The 12,909-nt window shown below is 55.8% G+C and overlaps 1 protein-coding gene and 1 long non-coding RNA gene across 6 annotated transcripts in view; both read left to right on the forward strand.

The window, feature by feature from the left end:
* The window catches only part of LOC110481537 (natural resistance-associated macrophage protein 2-like), a 45,394-nt gene extending 32,804 nt beyond the window's left edge, over nt 1–12,590 (forward strand). For 2 of the 5 annotated variants that reach the window (XM_085562923.1, XM_085562924.1), the window contains 2 exons: nt 3,729–3,782; nt 10,774–12,590. In XM_085562923.1, the coding sequence (XP_085419049.1) occupies nt 3,729–3,782; nt 10,774–12,575 (1,856 nt within the window). In that variant the 3' untranslated portion in view covers nt 12,576–12,590. Of the gene's footprint in view, nt 1–2,702; nt 7,309–10,773 lie in introns of those variants that run through there. The other 3 variants (XM_077788627.2, XM_085562926.1, XM_085562925.1) reach the window with 3 other exon arrangements.
* LOC146765019 (uncharacterized) lies at nt 2–2,385 on the forward strand. The gene is made up of 2 exons (XR_014950415.1): nt 2–460; nt 524–2,385. It is a non-coding gene; the product is annotated as an uncharacterized LOC146765019 (long non-coding RNA).
* Nucleotides 12,591–12,909: the final 319 nt, after the last annotated feature.

A 12,909-nucleotide genomic window follows, 5' to 3' on the forward strand; every position in this document is an offset into this window, starting at 1 on the left:
GGGGGGCTCGGGGGGACCGGGGGAGAACGGGCTGGGGGCTGCATGGCAGCGGGAGGGAGTTTGGGGGTGCCAGGAGGGACTTTGGGGGTGCCAGGAGGGATATTGGAGGCCCTGGAAGGGAGTTGAAAGTCCTGGGAGGGATTTTGGAGGTCCTTGAAGGGATTTTGGAGGTCCTTGAAGGGATTTTGGAGGTCCTGGAAGGGAGTTGAAGGGCTCCAGGAGGGACTTTGAAGGTCCTGGGAGGGAGTTGAAGGTCCTGGAAGGGAGTTGAAGGTCCTGGAAGGGATTTTGGAGGTCCTGGAAGGGAGTTGAAGGGCCCCAGGAGGGACTTTGAAGGTCCTGGGAGGGAGTTGAAGGTCCTGGAAGGGATTTTGGAGGTCCTGGAAGGGATTTTGGAGGTCCTGGAAGGGAGTTGAAGGGCCCCAGGAGGGACTTTGAAGGTCCTGGGAGGGAGTTGAAGGTCCTGGAAGGGATTTTGGAGGTCCTGGAAGGGAGTTGAAGGGCCCCAGGAGGGACTTTGAAGGTCCTGGGAGGGAGTTGAAGGTCCTGGAAGGGATTTTGGAGGTCCTGGAAGGGAGTTGAAGGGCCCCAGGAGGGACTTTGAAGGTCCTGGGAGGGATTTTGGAGGTTCTTGAAGGGACTTTGGAGGCCCTGGGAGGAAGTTGATGGTCCTGGAAGGGACTTTGGAGACCTGGGAGGGACTTTGGGGGTGTCAGGAGGGACTTTGAGGAGCCCAGGAGGGATATTGGAGGTCCTGCGACGGAGTCTGGGGGCCTCAGGAGGGAGTTGAAGGCCCCAGGAGGGAGTTGAAGGTCTTGGAACAGACTTTGAAGGCCCTGGAAGGGACTTTGGAGGTCCCAGGAGAGATTTTGAAGGTCCTGGAAGGGAGTTGAAAGTCCTTGGAGGGACTTGGGAGGTCCTGGAAGGGATTTTGGAGGGCCTGGGAAGGACTTTGGGGGCCCCAGGAGGGACTTTGGGGCCCTGGGAGGGATTTTGGAGGGACCCCCTCGGCTCTGTGTCACCCCTGTGTCACCCTTGGGTCTCTCCTGTCCCCCTCAGCTCCGTGTCCCCTCTGTGTCACCTCTTTGTCCCCTCTGTGTGACCCTCGGGTCTCTCCTGTCCCCCTCAGCTCCATGTCCCCCCGTGTCCCCCGTGTCCCCCCGTGTCCCCCGTGTCCCCCGTGTCCCCATGTCCCCGTGTCCCCTCCCGTGTCCCCCCGTGTCCCCCCGTGTCCCCCATGTCCCCCCGTGTCCTGTCCCCGGCGGGGTTGGGAATTGTCCCCATGGCCACCCCGGGCTGGGTCCTTGTTGGGTGACAGCCACGGGGCACCGGGGACACGACTGGGGTGGCCTTGCCAGGCTGGAGCCAGCGAGCGGTGCCATGGCGGGGTGACCCTGCAGTCCCTGTCCCCGTGAGTGTCCCCCTGTCCCTGTGTCCCTCTGTCCCCGTGAGTGTCCCCCTGTCCCCTGTCCCTGTGTCCCTCTGTCCCATTGTCCCTGTCCCTCTGTCCCCCTGTCCACTGTCCCTCTGTCCCCGTGAGTGTCCCCCTGTCCCCTGTCCCTCTGTCCCTCTGTCCCTCTGTCCCCTGTCCCTGTGTCCCTCTGTCCCTGTGTCCCTCTGTCCCCGTGAGTGTCCCCCTGTCCCCTGTCCCTGTGTCCCTCTGTCCCCCCTGTCCCCTGTCCCTCTGTCCCATTGTCCCTGTCCCTCTGTCCCCCTGTCCCCCTGTCCCCTGTCCCTCTGTCCCCCCTGTCCACTGTCCCTCTGTCCCTGTGAGTGTCCCCCTGTCCACTGTCCCTGTGTCCCCCTGTCCCTGTGTCCCTCTGTCCCTCTGTCCCATTGTCCCTGTCCCTCTGTCCCCCTGTCCCCCTGTCCCCCTGTCCCTCTGTCCCTCTGTCCCCCTGTCCCCCTGTCCCTCTGTCCCCCTGTCCCCCTGTCCCTCTGTCCCCCTGTCCCCCTGTCCCCCTGTCCCTCTGTCCCTCTGTCCCTCTGTCCCTCTGTCCCTCTGTCCCTCTGTCCCCGTGTCAGCGTTCAGGAACACAAATAATCACAGGATGTGATTCTCTGCTGTGCTTTTATTGAGAGCTCTGGGATCAGGGTACAAACCCAAATCTGACTCCGACACCCATTTCGAGCTGATATTTTATATTCTACTCTTATATAACTTAGATATTAATTTGCATATTAATTATTAAATTTACATTGTTTAGGAACACAAATAATCACAGGATGTGATTCTCTGCAGTGCTTTTATTGAGAGCTCTGGAATCAGGGTACAAACCCAAATCTGACTCCGACACCCATTTCGAGCTGATATTTTATATTCTACCCTTATATAACTTCGATATTAATTTGCATATTAATTATTAAATTTACATTGTTTAGGAACACAAATAATCACAGGATGTGATTCTCTGCAGTGCTTTTATTGAGAGCTCTGGAATCAGGGATACAAACCCAAATCTGACTCCGACACCCATTTCGAGCTGATATTTTATATTCTACCCTTATATAACTTCGATATTAATTATTCACCTTACATTGTTCTATTGTAACACACTGCCTTTATTCAACCCCGAGTTTCTCGTAATTATATTTAATTACTAACCAATCATCACACCTAACAATTACATCATTTATTGTGTCCTGGCTGCACAGTGCAGTTGTAGCAGGCTCTCCCTGCACCCGGCTGTTTCTTCCTCCAGACCTGCTGAGCTTAATGTTCCTGTCAACCTCAATGCCCACGGTCTTGAAAGGCTGTTCCTGTCACCGTGCCAGCTGACTGTCCCTGTCCCCTCTGACTGTCCCTGTCCCCTGGCTGTCCCTGTCCCCTGGCTGTCCCTGTCCCCTCTGTCCCCCTGTCCCCCTGATTGTCCCCCCTGACTGTCCCACTGTCCCTGTCCCCGTCTCCCTGACTGTCCCCTCTGTCCCCTGTGAGTGTCCCCTCTGTCCCCTCTGACTGTCCCCTCTGTCCCCTGTGAGTGTCCCCTCTGTCCCCTCTGACTGTCCCCTCTGTCCCCTCTGACTGTCCCCTCTGTCCCCTGTGAGTGTCCCCTCTGTCCCCTCTGACTGTCCCCTCTGTCCCCTGTGAGTGTCCCCTCTGTCCCCTCTGTCCCCTCTGACTGTCCCTGTCGCCTGTGAGTGTCCCCTCTGTCCCCTCTGTCCCCTCTGACTGTCCCCTCTGTCCCCTGTGAGTGTCCCCTCTGTCCCCTCTGATTGTCCCTGTCCCCTCTGTCCCCCTGTCCCTCTGACTGTCCCTCTGTCCCCGTCCCCCTGAGTGTTCCCCTGTCCCTGTCCCCCCTGACTGTCCCTCTGTCCCCCCGTCCCCTGACTGTCCCTCTGTCCCTCTGTCCCCCTGACTGTCCCTCTGTCCCCCTGAGTGTCCCTCTGTCCCTCTGTCCCCTGACTGTCCCCCTGACTGTCCCTCCGTCCCCTGACTGTCCCTCTGTCCCTCTGTCCCCCTGACTGTCCCCCCGTCCCCTGACTGTCCCTCTGTCCCTCTGTCCCTCTGTCCCCTGACTGTCCCTCTGTCCCTCTGTCCCTGACTGTCCCTCTGTCCCCCCGTCCCCTGACTGTCCCTCTGTCCCTCTGTCCCCTGACTGTCCCTCTGTCCCCCTGACTGTCCCTCTGTCCCCCTGACTGTCCCCCTGTCCCTCTGTCCCCCTGACTGTCCCCCCGTCCCCTGACTGTCCCCCTGTCCCTCTGTCCCTGACTGTCCCTCTGTCCCGCAGACCTGGCTGTGCCTCGTGGCCCTGGGCGCCTCCTTCCTGGCCTGCGGCAGCACGGTAAGCGTCACCCGGCCCCTGCGCCCGGAGCAGCCGCCCTGCCACCCCCAAAAATAGCCCCAGACCTGGGGGGGCCGGAGCCCCAGAGCCACCAGCAGTGCCGGGGACACGGACGGACACGCGGGGACACGCGGGGACACGCGGGGACACGCGGGGGACACGCGGGGACACGCGGGGCAGCCCCTCGTGCTGAGCCCCCAAATCCCTCGTCCCGGCGTGTTCCCCCGCAGCACAAACACTGACCCCAGGAACGCTGCTCCGCCACTGAGCTGGACAAAATAAGCTAAAAAAAAATCCCCAAATCCCCTTTTTTTGCTGGGTTTGGGGACGCTGCTGCCACCGGGCGTGGGGTGACACTACGGCCCCGCTGCCCCAGCCCGGGCACGTTTGGTGCTTCTCCCTGGAAAACGCTTCCCGTGCCCGCGAGGACGGGAAACCCGAGCATTAATAATATTTCATTTTATCACTACTGGCTTTTAGCGGCCCCACGTGGGATTTTGGGGCCGGCAAATGAAACGAGTTTGTGGCTATTGATGATTTTATGACTTTATTCCCTGTGATCCGTGGGAAAAAACCTTGGGAGTTGTCAAAAATCCCTGGGTTTGAACCCAAAATCGGGCTGTGGAGGCTCCGTGAGCCTTTCCCAGGGGTTTCTCTGCTGCTGCCTCTTGTCCTGGCTTTAATTGCCTCCTGTTTAATGAGCTGGGAGGAGCCAGGCCGGGAGCGTGTCCCAGGGTTGGGATGGGATGGGATGGAGGGATCAGGGCGCCCTTCGGATCTCCCGGGGGAATTTTGGGGCTCCGTCTCCTCCGGTGGGTGGATTTGGATCTCGGGATCACGCAAAGGGCCGTGGGGGGCTCAGCTTGGGGCTCGGGAGGGAAATTCCCTTCTCTGAGCAGCACAAAGGGCTCCGTGGAGCTGCAGGCTGGGCCAACCTCTCCTGGGGCCTTCCAGCCCACTCCTGGTTTATTTGGGATTCCTGGATCCAGCCCGCTCCTGGTTTATCTGGGATTCCTGGGTCCAGCCCAGTCCTGGTTTATCTGGGATTCCTGGATCCAGCCCGCTCCTGGTTTATTTGGGATTCCTGGATCCAGCCCAGTCTTGGTTTAGTTTTGGGATACCTCAATCCAGCCCAGTCCTGGTTTATTTGGGATTCCTGGATCCAGCCCACTCCTGGTTTATCTGGGATTCCTGGATCCAGCCCAGTCCTGGTTTAGTTGGGATTCCTGGATCCAGCCCAGTCCTGGTTTATTTGGGATTCCTGGGTCCAGCCCAGTCCTGGTTTAGTTTTGGGATTCCTGGATCCAGCCCAGTCCTGGTTTATCTGGGATTCCTGGATCCAGCCCGCTCCTGGTTTATCTGGGATTCCTGGATCCAGCCCACTCCTGGTTTAGTTTTGGGATTCCTGGATCCAGCCCAGTCTTGGTTTAGTTGGGATTCCTGGATCCAGCCTGCTCCTGGTTTATCTGGGATTCCTGGATCCAGCCCAGTCTTGGTTTAGTTGGGATTCCTGGATCCAGCCCACTCCTGGTTTAGTTTTGGGATTCCTGGATCCAGCCCACTCCTGGTTTATCTGGGATACCTCAATCCAGCCCGCTCCTGGTTTAGCTGGGATTCCTGGATCCAGCCCACTCCTGGTTTAGTTTTGGGATTCCTGGATCCAGCCCAGTCTTGGTTTAGTTTTGGGATACCTCAATCCAGCCCGCTCCTGGTTTATCTGGGATTCCAGGCTCCAGCCCACTCCTGGTTTATTTGGGATTCCTGGGTCCAGCCCAGTCCTGGTTTAGTTTTGGGATTCCTGGGTCCAGCCCAGTCCTCATTTATTATTTGGGATACCTCAATCCATCCCAGTCCTGGTTTAATATATGGGATTCCTGGGTCCAGCCCAATCCTGGTTTATTTGGGATTCCTGAGTCCATCCCAGTCCTGGTTCATTATTTGTGATTCCTGGGTTCATCCCATTCCTGGTTTATTATTTGGGGTTCCTGGGTACATCCCAGTCCTGGTGTGTTTTTTGGGATTACTGAGTCCATCCCAGTCCTGGTTTATTTTTTGGGGTTCCTGGCTCCATCCCAGTCCTGGTTTATTTGGGATTCCTGGATCCATCCCATTCCTGGTTTATTATTTGGGATTCCTGGATCCATCCCATTCCTGGTTTATTATTTGGGGTTCCTGGCTCCATCCCCCACTGCCCCTGGGCGTTTTCCTGCTCTCCCAGCTCCAGGCAGGGAATGAATTCTCCCTGCAATGAAATCCCTGCAGTATCCAGCCCTTGGGAATGTTTGGGATCTGCAAAGCCCAGGATCCTGTCCTGGGAGAGGAGCAGGTCAGGGCAGAGGTGAAAACGTGAAAATACCCAAAAATTCCCTTTAATTTGGGGCAGGATCAAACCCCTCCTCCCAAACCTGCTGGAAACAGAGGTGAAAATGTGAAAATACTCAAAAACTCCATTTAATTTGGGGCAGGATCAAACCCCTCCTCCCAAACCTGCTGGAAACAGAGGTGAAAATGTGAAAACACTCAAAAACTCCATTTAATTTGGGGCAGGATCAAACCCCTCTTCCCAAACCTGCTGAGAATGGAGGTGAAAATGTGAAAACACCCAAAATTTCCCCTTTAATTTGGGGCAGGATCAAAAACCTACTCCCAAACCTGCTGAGAACGGAGGTGAAAATGTGAAAACACTCAAAAATTCCCTTTAATTTGGGGCAGGATCAAACCCCTCTTCCCAAACCTGCTGAGAACGGAGGTGAAAATGTGAAAACACCCAAAATTTCCCCTTTAATTTGGGGCAGGATCAAAAACCTACTCCCAAACCTGCTGGGAACAGAGGTGAAAATGTGAAAATACTCAAAAACTCCATTTAATTTGGGGCAGGATCAAACCCCTCCTCCCAAACCTGCTGAGAACAAAGGTGAAAACACTCCAAAATTCCCCTTTAATTTGGGGCAGAATCAAACCCCTCTTCCCAAACCTGCTGAGAACGGAGGTGAAAATGTGAAAACACCCAAAATTTCCCCTTTAATTTGGGGCAGGATCAAAAACCTACTCCCAAACCTGCTGAGAACGGAGGTGAAAATGTGAAAACACTCAAAATTTCCCCTTTAATTTGGGGCAGGATCAAAAACCTACTCCCAAACCTGCTGAGAACGAAGGTGAAAATGTGAAAACACTCCAAAATTCCCCTTTAATTTGGGGCAGGATCAAACCCCTCTTCCCAAACCTGCTGAGAATGGAGGTGAAAATGTGAAAACACCCAAAATTTCCCCTTTAATTTGGGGCAGGATCAAACCCCTCTTCCCAAACCTGCTGAGAACGGAGGTGAAAATGTGAAAATACCCAAAAACTCCCTTTAATTTGGGGCAGGATCAAATCCTTCCCACCTTCCCCCAACCTGCTGAGAACACCTGCTCCGTGCTGCACGAATTTGGGGTTTTTTTTGGGGTTTTTTGGGGTTTTTTTTTAAACTCCGGTCCTGCTTGTACAAAACCCCCTTTTGCCATTAAAAAAACGTGGAGATTTCCAACTTGGCTTCCTGGGTCCTTTTTTTGGGGCTGGTGCTGGCTGGGACAGAGCCCCCCACGCTCCGGAGCTGTGCCCGGGGGGTTGTTGTTGTTTTCCCAACCTGGGAATAAAAACTCGAGAGGGTTTTAATTCAGAATTAAACCAAAAGTGGATTTACTTCAAGGTTGTTTTAATTCAGAGTTTAAACCAAAAGTGGATTTACTTCAAGGTCACTTTAATTCAGAGTTAAACCAAAAGTGGATTTTACCTCAAGGTCACTTTAATTCAGAGTTAAACCAAAAGTGGATTTACTTCAAGGTTGTTTTAATTCAGAGTTTAAAACAAAAGTGGATTTTACTCCAAGGTCATTTTAATTCAGAGTTTAAACCAAAAGTGGATTTACTTCAAGGTCATTTTAATTCAGAATTAAACCAAAAGTGGATTTACTTCAAGGTCGTTTTAATTCAGAGTTTAAACCAAAAGTGGATTTTACTCCAAGGTCGTTTTAATTCAGAGTTTTAAACAAAAGTGGATTTACTTCAAGATTGTTTTAATTCAGAGTTTAAACCAAAAGTGGATTTTACTGCAAGGTAATTTTCATTCAGAATTAAACCAAAAGTGGATTTACTTCAAGGTCATTTTAATTCAGAATTAAACCAAAAGTGGATTTTACCTCAAGGTCGTTTTAATTCAGAGTTAAACCAAAAGTGGATTTTACTCCAAGGTCATTTTAATTCAGAGTTAAACCAAAAGTGGATTTTACCTCAAGGTCGTTTTAATTCAGAGTTAAACCAAAAGTGGATTTTACTCCAAGGCCTTCGGGGGCACTTGGGGAGAGATGCCACAAAATCCCACCCCCACAGGGGTGAGGACATTTTTGTAGGATTTAGGAGGTTATAGAGTTGATCAATTGGCAATTATTTGTAGGATTTAGGAAATTATAGAATTGATCAATTAGCAATTCGGAGGACAGGTGTTGGAGTTCTCTCCCCTTCTCTGCAGTCCCCCCTCAGCACTGGCTGAGCTCCATCCATGAATTCTCCTGGAGTTGTTCCTGGGCCTTGGAACTTTGGAATTTTTGTCTTTCTGCCCAGGGAAACACCGTGGAAAAATACTGGGAAAAGTCGTTATTAACAGAACGGGGCTACAGAGCCACAAATACACCTGCAAGGAGCACAGGGAATGTGGAAATGAGGAAAAAAAAGGGAAAATTCAGAATAACACCAGGCTGAGCTGGGGCACGTCCCCCTCCCCTCCCATGGGAATTCCTCCTGTGGGATCAGGGCACCTTCACCCCGCCCAGACCCACCAAAAATCCCCAAATTCCCTTTTTTTTTCCTGCTTTTGCCCCTGCCGAGCCTCACCTCGGCTCAGTCCCGCCCTCTGCTAATTAAGGCTCATCCACGCCCCCGAAGCTAATTAAGCTGGAGCAGTTAATTGGGGCTGCAGAGGGAGGGGCTGTTTGGAGTGGGGCTGGAGCGGGATCCGCCCCAATTAACAGTGAGATCCGCCCCAATTAACAGCGGGATCCGCTCCAATTAACAGCGGGATACGCCCCAATTAACAGCGAGATCCGCCCCAATTACAGCGGGATCCGCCCCAATTAACAGCGGGATCCGCCCCAATTAACAGCGAGATCCGCCCCAATTAACAGCGGGATCTGCTCCCAATTAACAGCGAGATCCGCCTCAATTAACAGCGGGATCCGCCCCAATTAACAGCGGGATACGCTCCCAATTAACAGCGAGATCCGCCCCAATTACAGCAGGATCCGCTCCCAATTAACAGCGGGATCCGCCCCAATTAACAGCAAGATCCGCCCCAATTAACAGCAAGATCCGCCCCAATTAACAGCGGGATCCGCCTCAATTAACAGCAGGATCCGCCCCAATTAACAGCGGGATCCGCTCCCAATTAACAGCGGGATCCACCCCAATTACAGCGGGATCTGCCCCAATTAACAGCGGGATCCGCTCCAATTAACAGCGGGATCCGCTCCCAATTAACAGCGGGATCCGCTCCCAATTAACAGCGGGATCCACCCCAATTACAGCGGGATCCGCCCCAATTAACAGCGGGATCCGCCTCAATTAACAGCGGGATCCGCCCCAATTAACAGCGGGATCCGCTCCCAATTAACAGCGAGATCCGCCCCAATTAACAGCAAGATCCGCTCCCAATTAACAGCGGGATCCGCTCCCAATTAACAGCGGGATCCGCTCCCAATTAACAGCGAGATCCGCCCCAATTAACAGCGGGATCCGCTCCCAATTAACAGCGGGATCCGCTCCCAATTAACAGCGGGATCCGCTCCCAATTAACAGCGGGATCCGCCCCAATTAACAGCGGGATCCGCTCCCAATTAACAGCGGGATCCGCCCCAATTAACAGCGGGATCCGCTCCCAATTAACAGCGGGATCCGCTCCCAATTAACAGCGGGATCCGCCCCAATTAACAGCGGGATCCGCTCCCAATTAACAGCGGGATCCTCCCCAATTAACAGCGGGATCCGCCCCAATTAACAGCGAGATCCGCCCCAATTAACAGCGGGATCTGCTCCCAATTAACAGCGGGATCCTCCCCAATTAACGCCGTTCCTGCTGCTCGCTGCTAATTAAGGGGTGCAGTGACTGGGGCCGGCTCCACCCCGGCTTTGTTAAACTGGGCCCAACTGGGGCTCCTTAATCCGGGCTCAGCCCTGGGTCCATTGACAGCCCGCCCTGCTCAGCCTGTCCAGTTGGGCTCAACATTTAATTAAACCAGGCTTAATTAATTCAGGCTTTGTTCAACCGCCCTCAGTTTGAGCGTCATCAAACCCGGCCCAATTTGGGTTTTGTTAAACCAGGCTCAGCTCAGGGTTCGTTAAACTCTGGTTTTGTTAAACCAGGCTCAGCTAGGGGTTTGTTAAACTCTGGTTTTGTTAAACCAGGCTCAGTTCGGGGTCTGTTAAATTCTGGTTTTGTTAAACCAGGCTCAGTTCAGGGATTGTTAAACCAGGCTCAGCTCGGGGTTCGTTAAACTCTGGTTTTGTTAAACCAGGCTCCACTCGGGATTCATTAAACTCTGGTTTTGTTAAACCAGGCTCAGCTCGGGGTCTGTTAAATTCTGGTTTTGTTAAACCAGGCTCAGCTCGGGGTTCGTTAAACTCTGGTTTTGTTAAACCAGGCTCAGCTCGGGGTTCGTTAAACTCTGGTTTTGTTAAATCGGCTTCCATTCATTCCATCTTCGTTACTGGGGCTTCGTTTGGGCTCAGTGAAACCGGGCTGAGCTCAGGGTTCCTTAAACCGGCCTGGTCTTCCTTAAACCAGTTTGGGTTTCCTTAAACCGGCCTGGTCTTCCTTAAACTGGCCTGGTCTTCCTTAAACCAGCCTGGGCATCCCCAAACTCCCTTAAACTTGGGCTTCCCTAAATTCCCTCAGGCTCCCTAACCCGGGCTCATCCCGGGCTCATTAACCCCGGCACTAATTGTCGCCTTCCCCTCCCCAGGGCCGCCTGGGCTTCGCCGCCCGCCCCGAGCTCTTCCTCCTCGGCCACGTCGATTCCGACCCGTCCGTCCCCAGGTGACCCCAGCGCCAGGACCCCGGGGACCCCCGGGACCCCCGGGACGGGCACCGAGCCCCGGGACCCCCGGGACCCCCGGGAGCGGCACCGAGCCCCGGGACCCCCGGGACCCCCGGGAGCGGCACCGAGCCCCGGGACTGGCACCGAGCCCCGGCACCGGCACCGAGCCCCGGGACCGGCACCGAGCCCCGGGACCACCCCCCGAGCCCTGGGACTGGCACGGAGCCCCGGGCGTGCGGCAGGAGCGGAGCGGGGACAGCAGGACCAGGAGGAGCCGCCGGAGCCTGGGGACACCCGGGACAGCCTTGGGACACCCGGGAGAAGTCCTGGGGACACCCGGGACAGCCCTGGGGACACCCGGGAGAAGTCCTGGGGACACCCGGGACAGCCTTGGGGACACCCGGGACAGCCTTGGGACACCTGGGAGAGTCCTGGGACACCTGGGAGAAGTCCTGGGGACATCAGGGACAGCCTTGGGGACACCCGGGATAGCCCGGGGACACCTGGGCCAGCCAATGGGAAAATCAGGGACAGCCCTGGGGACATCAAGGACAGTCCTGGGGACACCTGAGCCAGACCTGGGGACATCTGGGGGAGCCCCAGGGACATCAGGGACAGTCCTGGGGACACCCAGAACAGCCTTGGGGACACCCGGGCCACCCCCGGGGACACCCGGGCCACCCCCCCAGGCCAGGGGCACCTCGGGGCCATCACATTTTTTCCCATTTCCCCCCAAACGGCGGCTCCGGGAAGAGCCCGTGGGGATTTCCCGCATTTCCCCGATGTGGGGAAATTCCGTTCGGGATTTCCCGGTCAGAGCCCGGTTCGCTGCCAGAGCCGTTCCCGGCGTTTCCCGCAGCTCCGGAGCCCTCCCGCGCTCCACGGGGACCCTCGGGGCCAGCAGTTCCCAAAACCGCAGCGCCGCGCCGGGAATTCCCTCCCCGGCGCTTTCCCGGTTTTTTAGAAATAAAAGCGACGCTGCCCAGTTCCTTTCCGCGGGAATTCTGGTCCTTTCCTCGGGAATTTCAGCCCTTTCCCCGGGAATTCCGGCCCTTTTCCCGGGAACTCCGGCCCTTTTCCCGGGAATTTCAGCCCTTTTCCCGGGAATTCCGGCCCTTTCCCGGGACACGCTCCGGGGAGCTGCGGAGCCGCCCGGGGCTCGGGGAAACCGCGGGGCTGAATTTTGGTGCGGACCCAAAATTGCCCCATTCGGGAGGGGGGCACGGCCTGAGGATTTTGGGGTCACGGCACTGGGATTTGGGGTCTCGGCACTGGGATTTGGGGTCTCGGCAGTGGGGTTTGGGGTCCCGGCACTGGGATTTGGGGTCCCGGCACTGGGATTTGGGGTCCCGGCTCTGGGATTTGGGGTCTCGGCAGCATTGGGGATTTGGGGTCCCGGCACTGGGATTTGGGGTCCCGGCACTGGGGTTTGGGGTTTCGGCACTGGGGTTTGGGGTCTCGGCACTGGGGTTTGGGGTCACAGCATTGGGGGTTTGGGGTCCCGGCACTGGGTTTGGGGTCCCGGCACTGGGATTTGGGGTCTCGGCACTGGGGATTTGGGGTCCCGGCACTGGGATTTGGGGTCCCGGCACTGGGATTTGGGGTCTCGGTACTGGGATTTGGGGTCCCGGCACTGGGGTTTGGGGTCCCGGCACTGGGATTTGGGGTCTCGGCACTGGGATTTGGGGTCCCGGCACTGGGGTTTGGGGTCTCGGCACTGGGATTAGGGGTCCCGGCACTGGGGTTTGGGGTCTCGGCACTGGGATTTGGGGTCCCGGCACTGGGGTTTGGGGTCCCGGCACTGGGATTTGGGGTCACAGCATTGGGGATTTGGGGTCCCGGCACTGGGGTTTGGGGTCCCGGCACTGGGATTTGGGGTCCCGGCACTGGGGTTTGGGGTCCCGGCACTGGGGTTTGGGGTCTCGGCACTGGGATTTGGGGTCCCGGCACTGGGGTTTGGGGTCCCGGCACTGGGATTTGGGGTCACAGCATTGGGGATTTGGGGTCCCGGCACTGGGGTTTGGGGTCCCGGCACTGGGATTTGGGGTCTCGGCACTGGGA

This window comes from Lonchura striata, chromosome 29 (assembly GCF_050655825.1).
Source record: "Lonchura striata isolate lonStrDom1 chromosome 29, ASM5065582v1, whole genome shotgun sequence".
In the NCBI taxonomy this organism is placed as follows: Eukaryota; Metazoa; Chordata; class Aves; order Passeriformes; family Estrildidae; genus Lonchura; species Lonchura striata.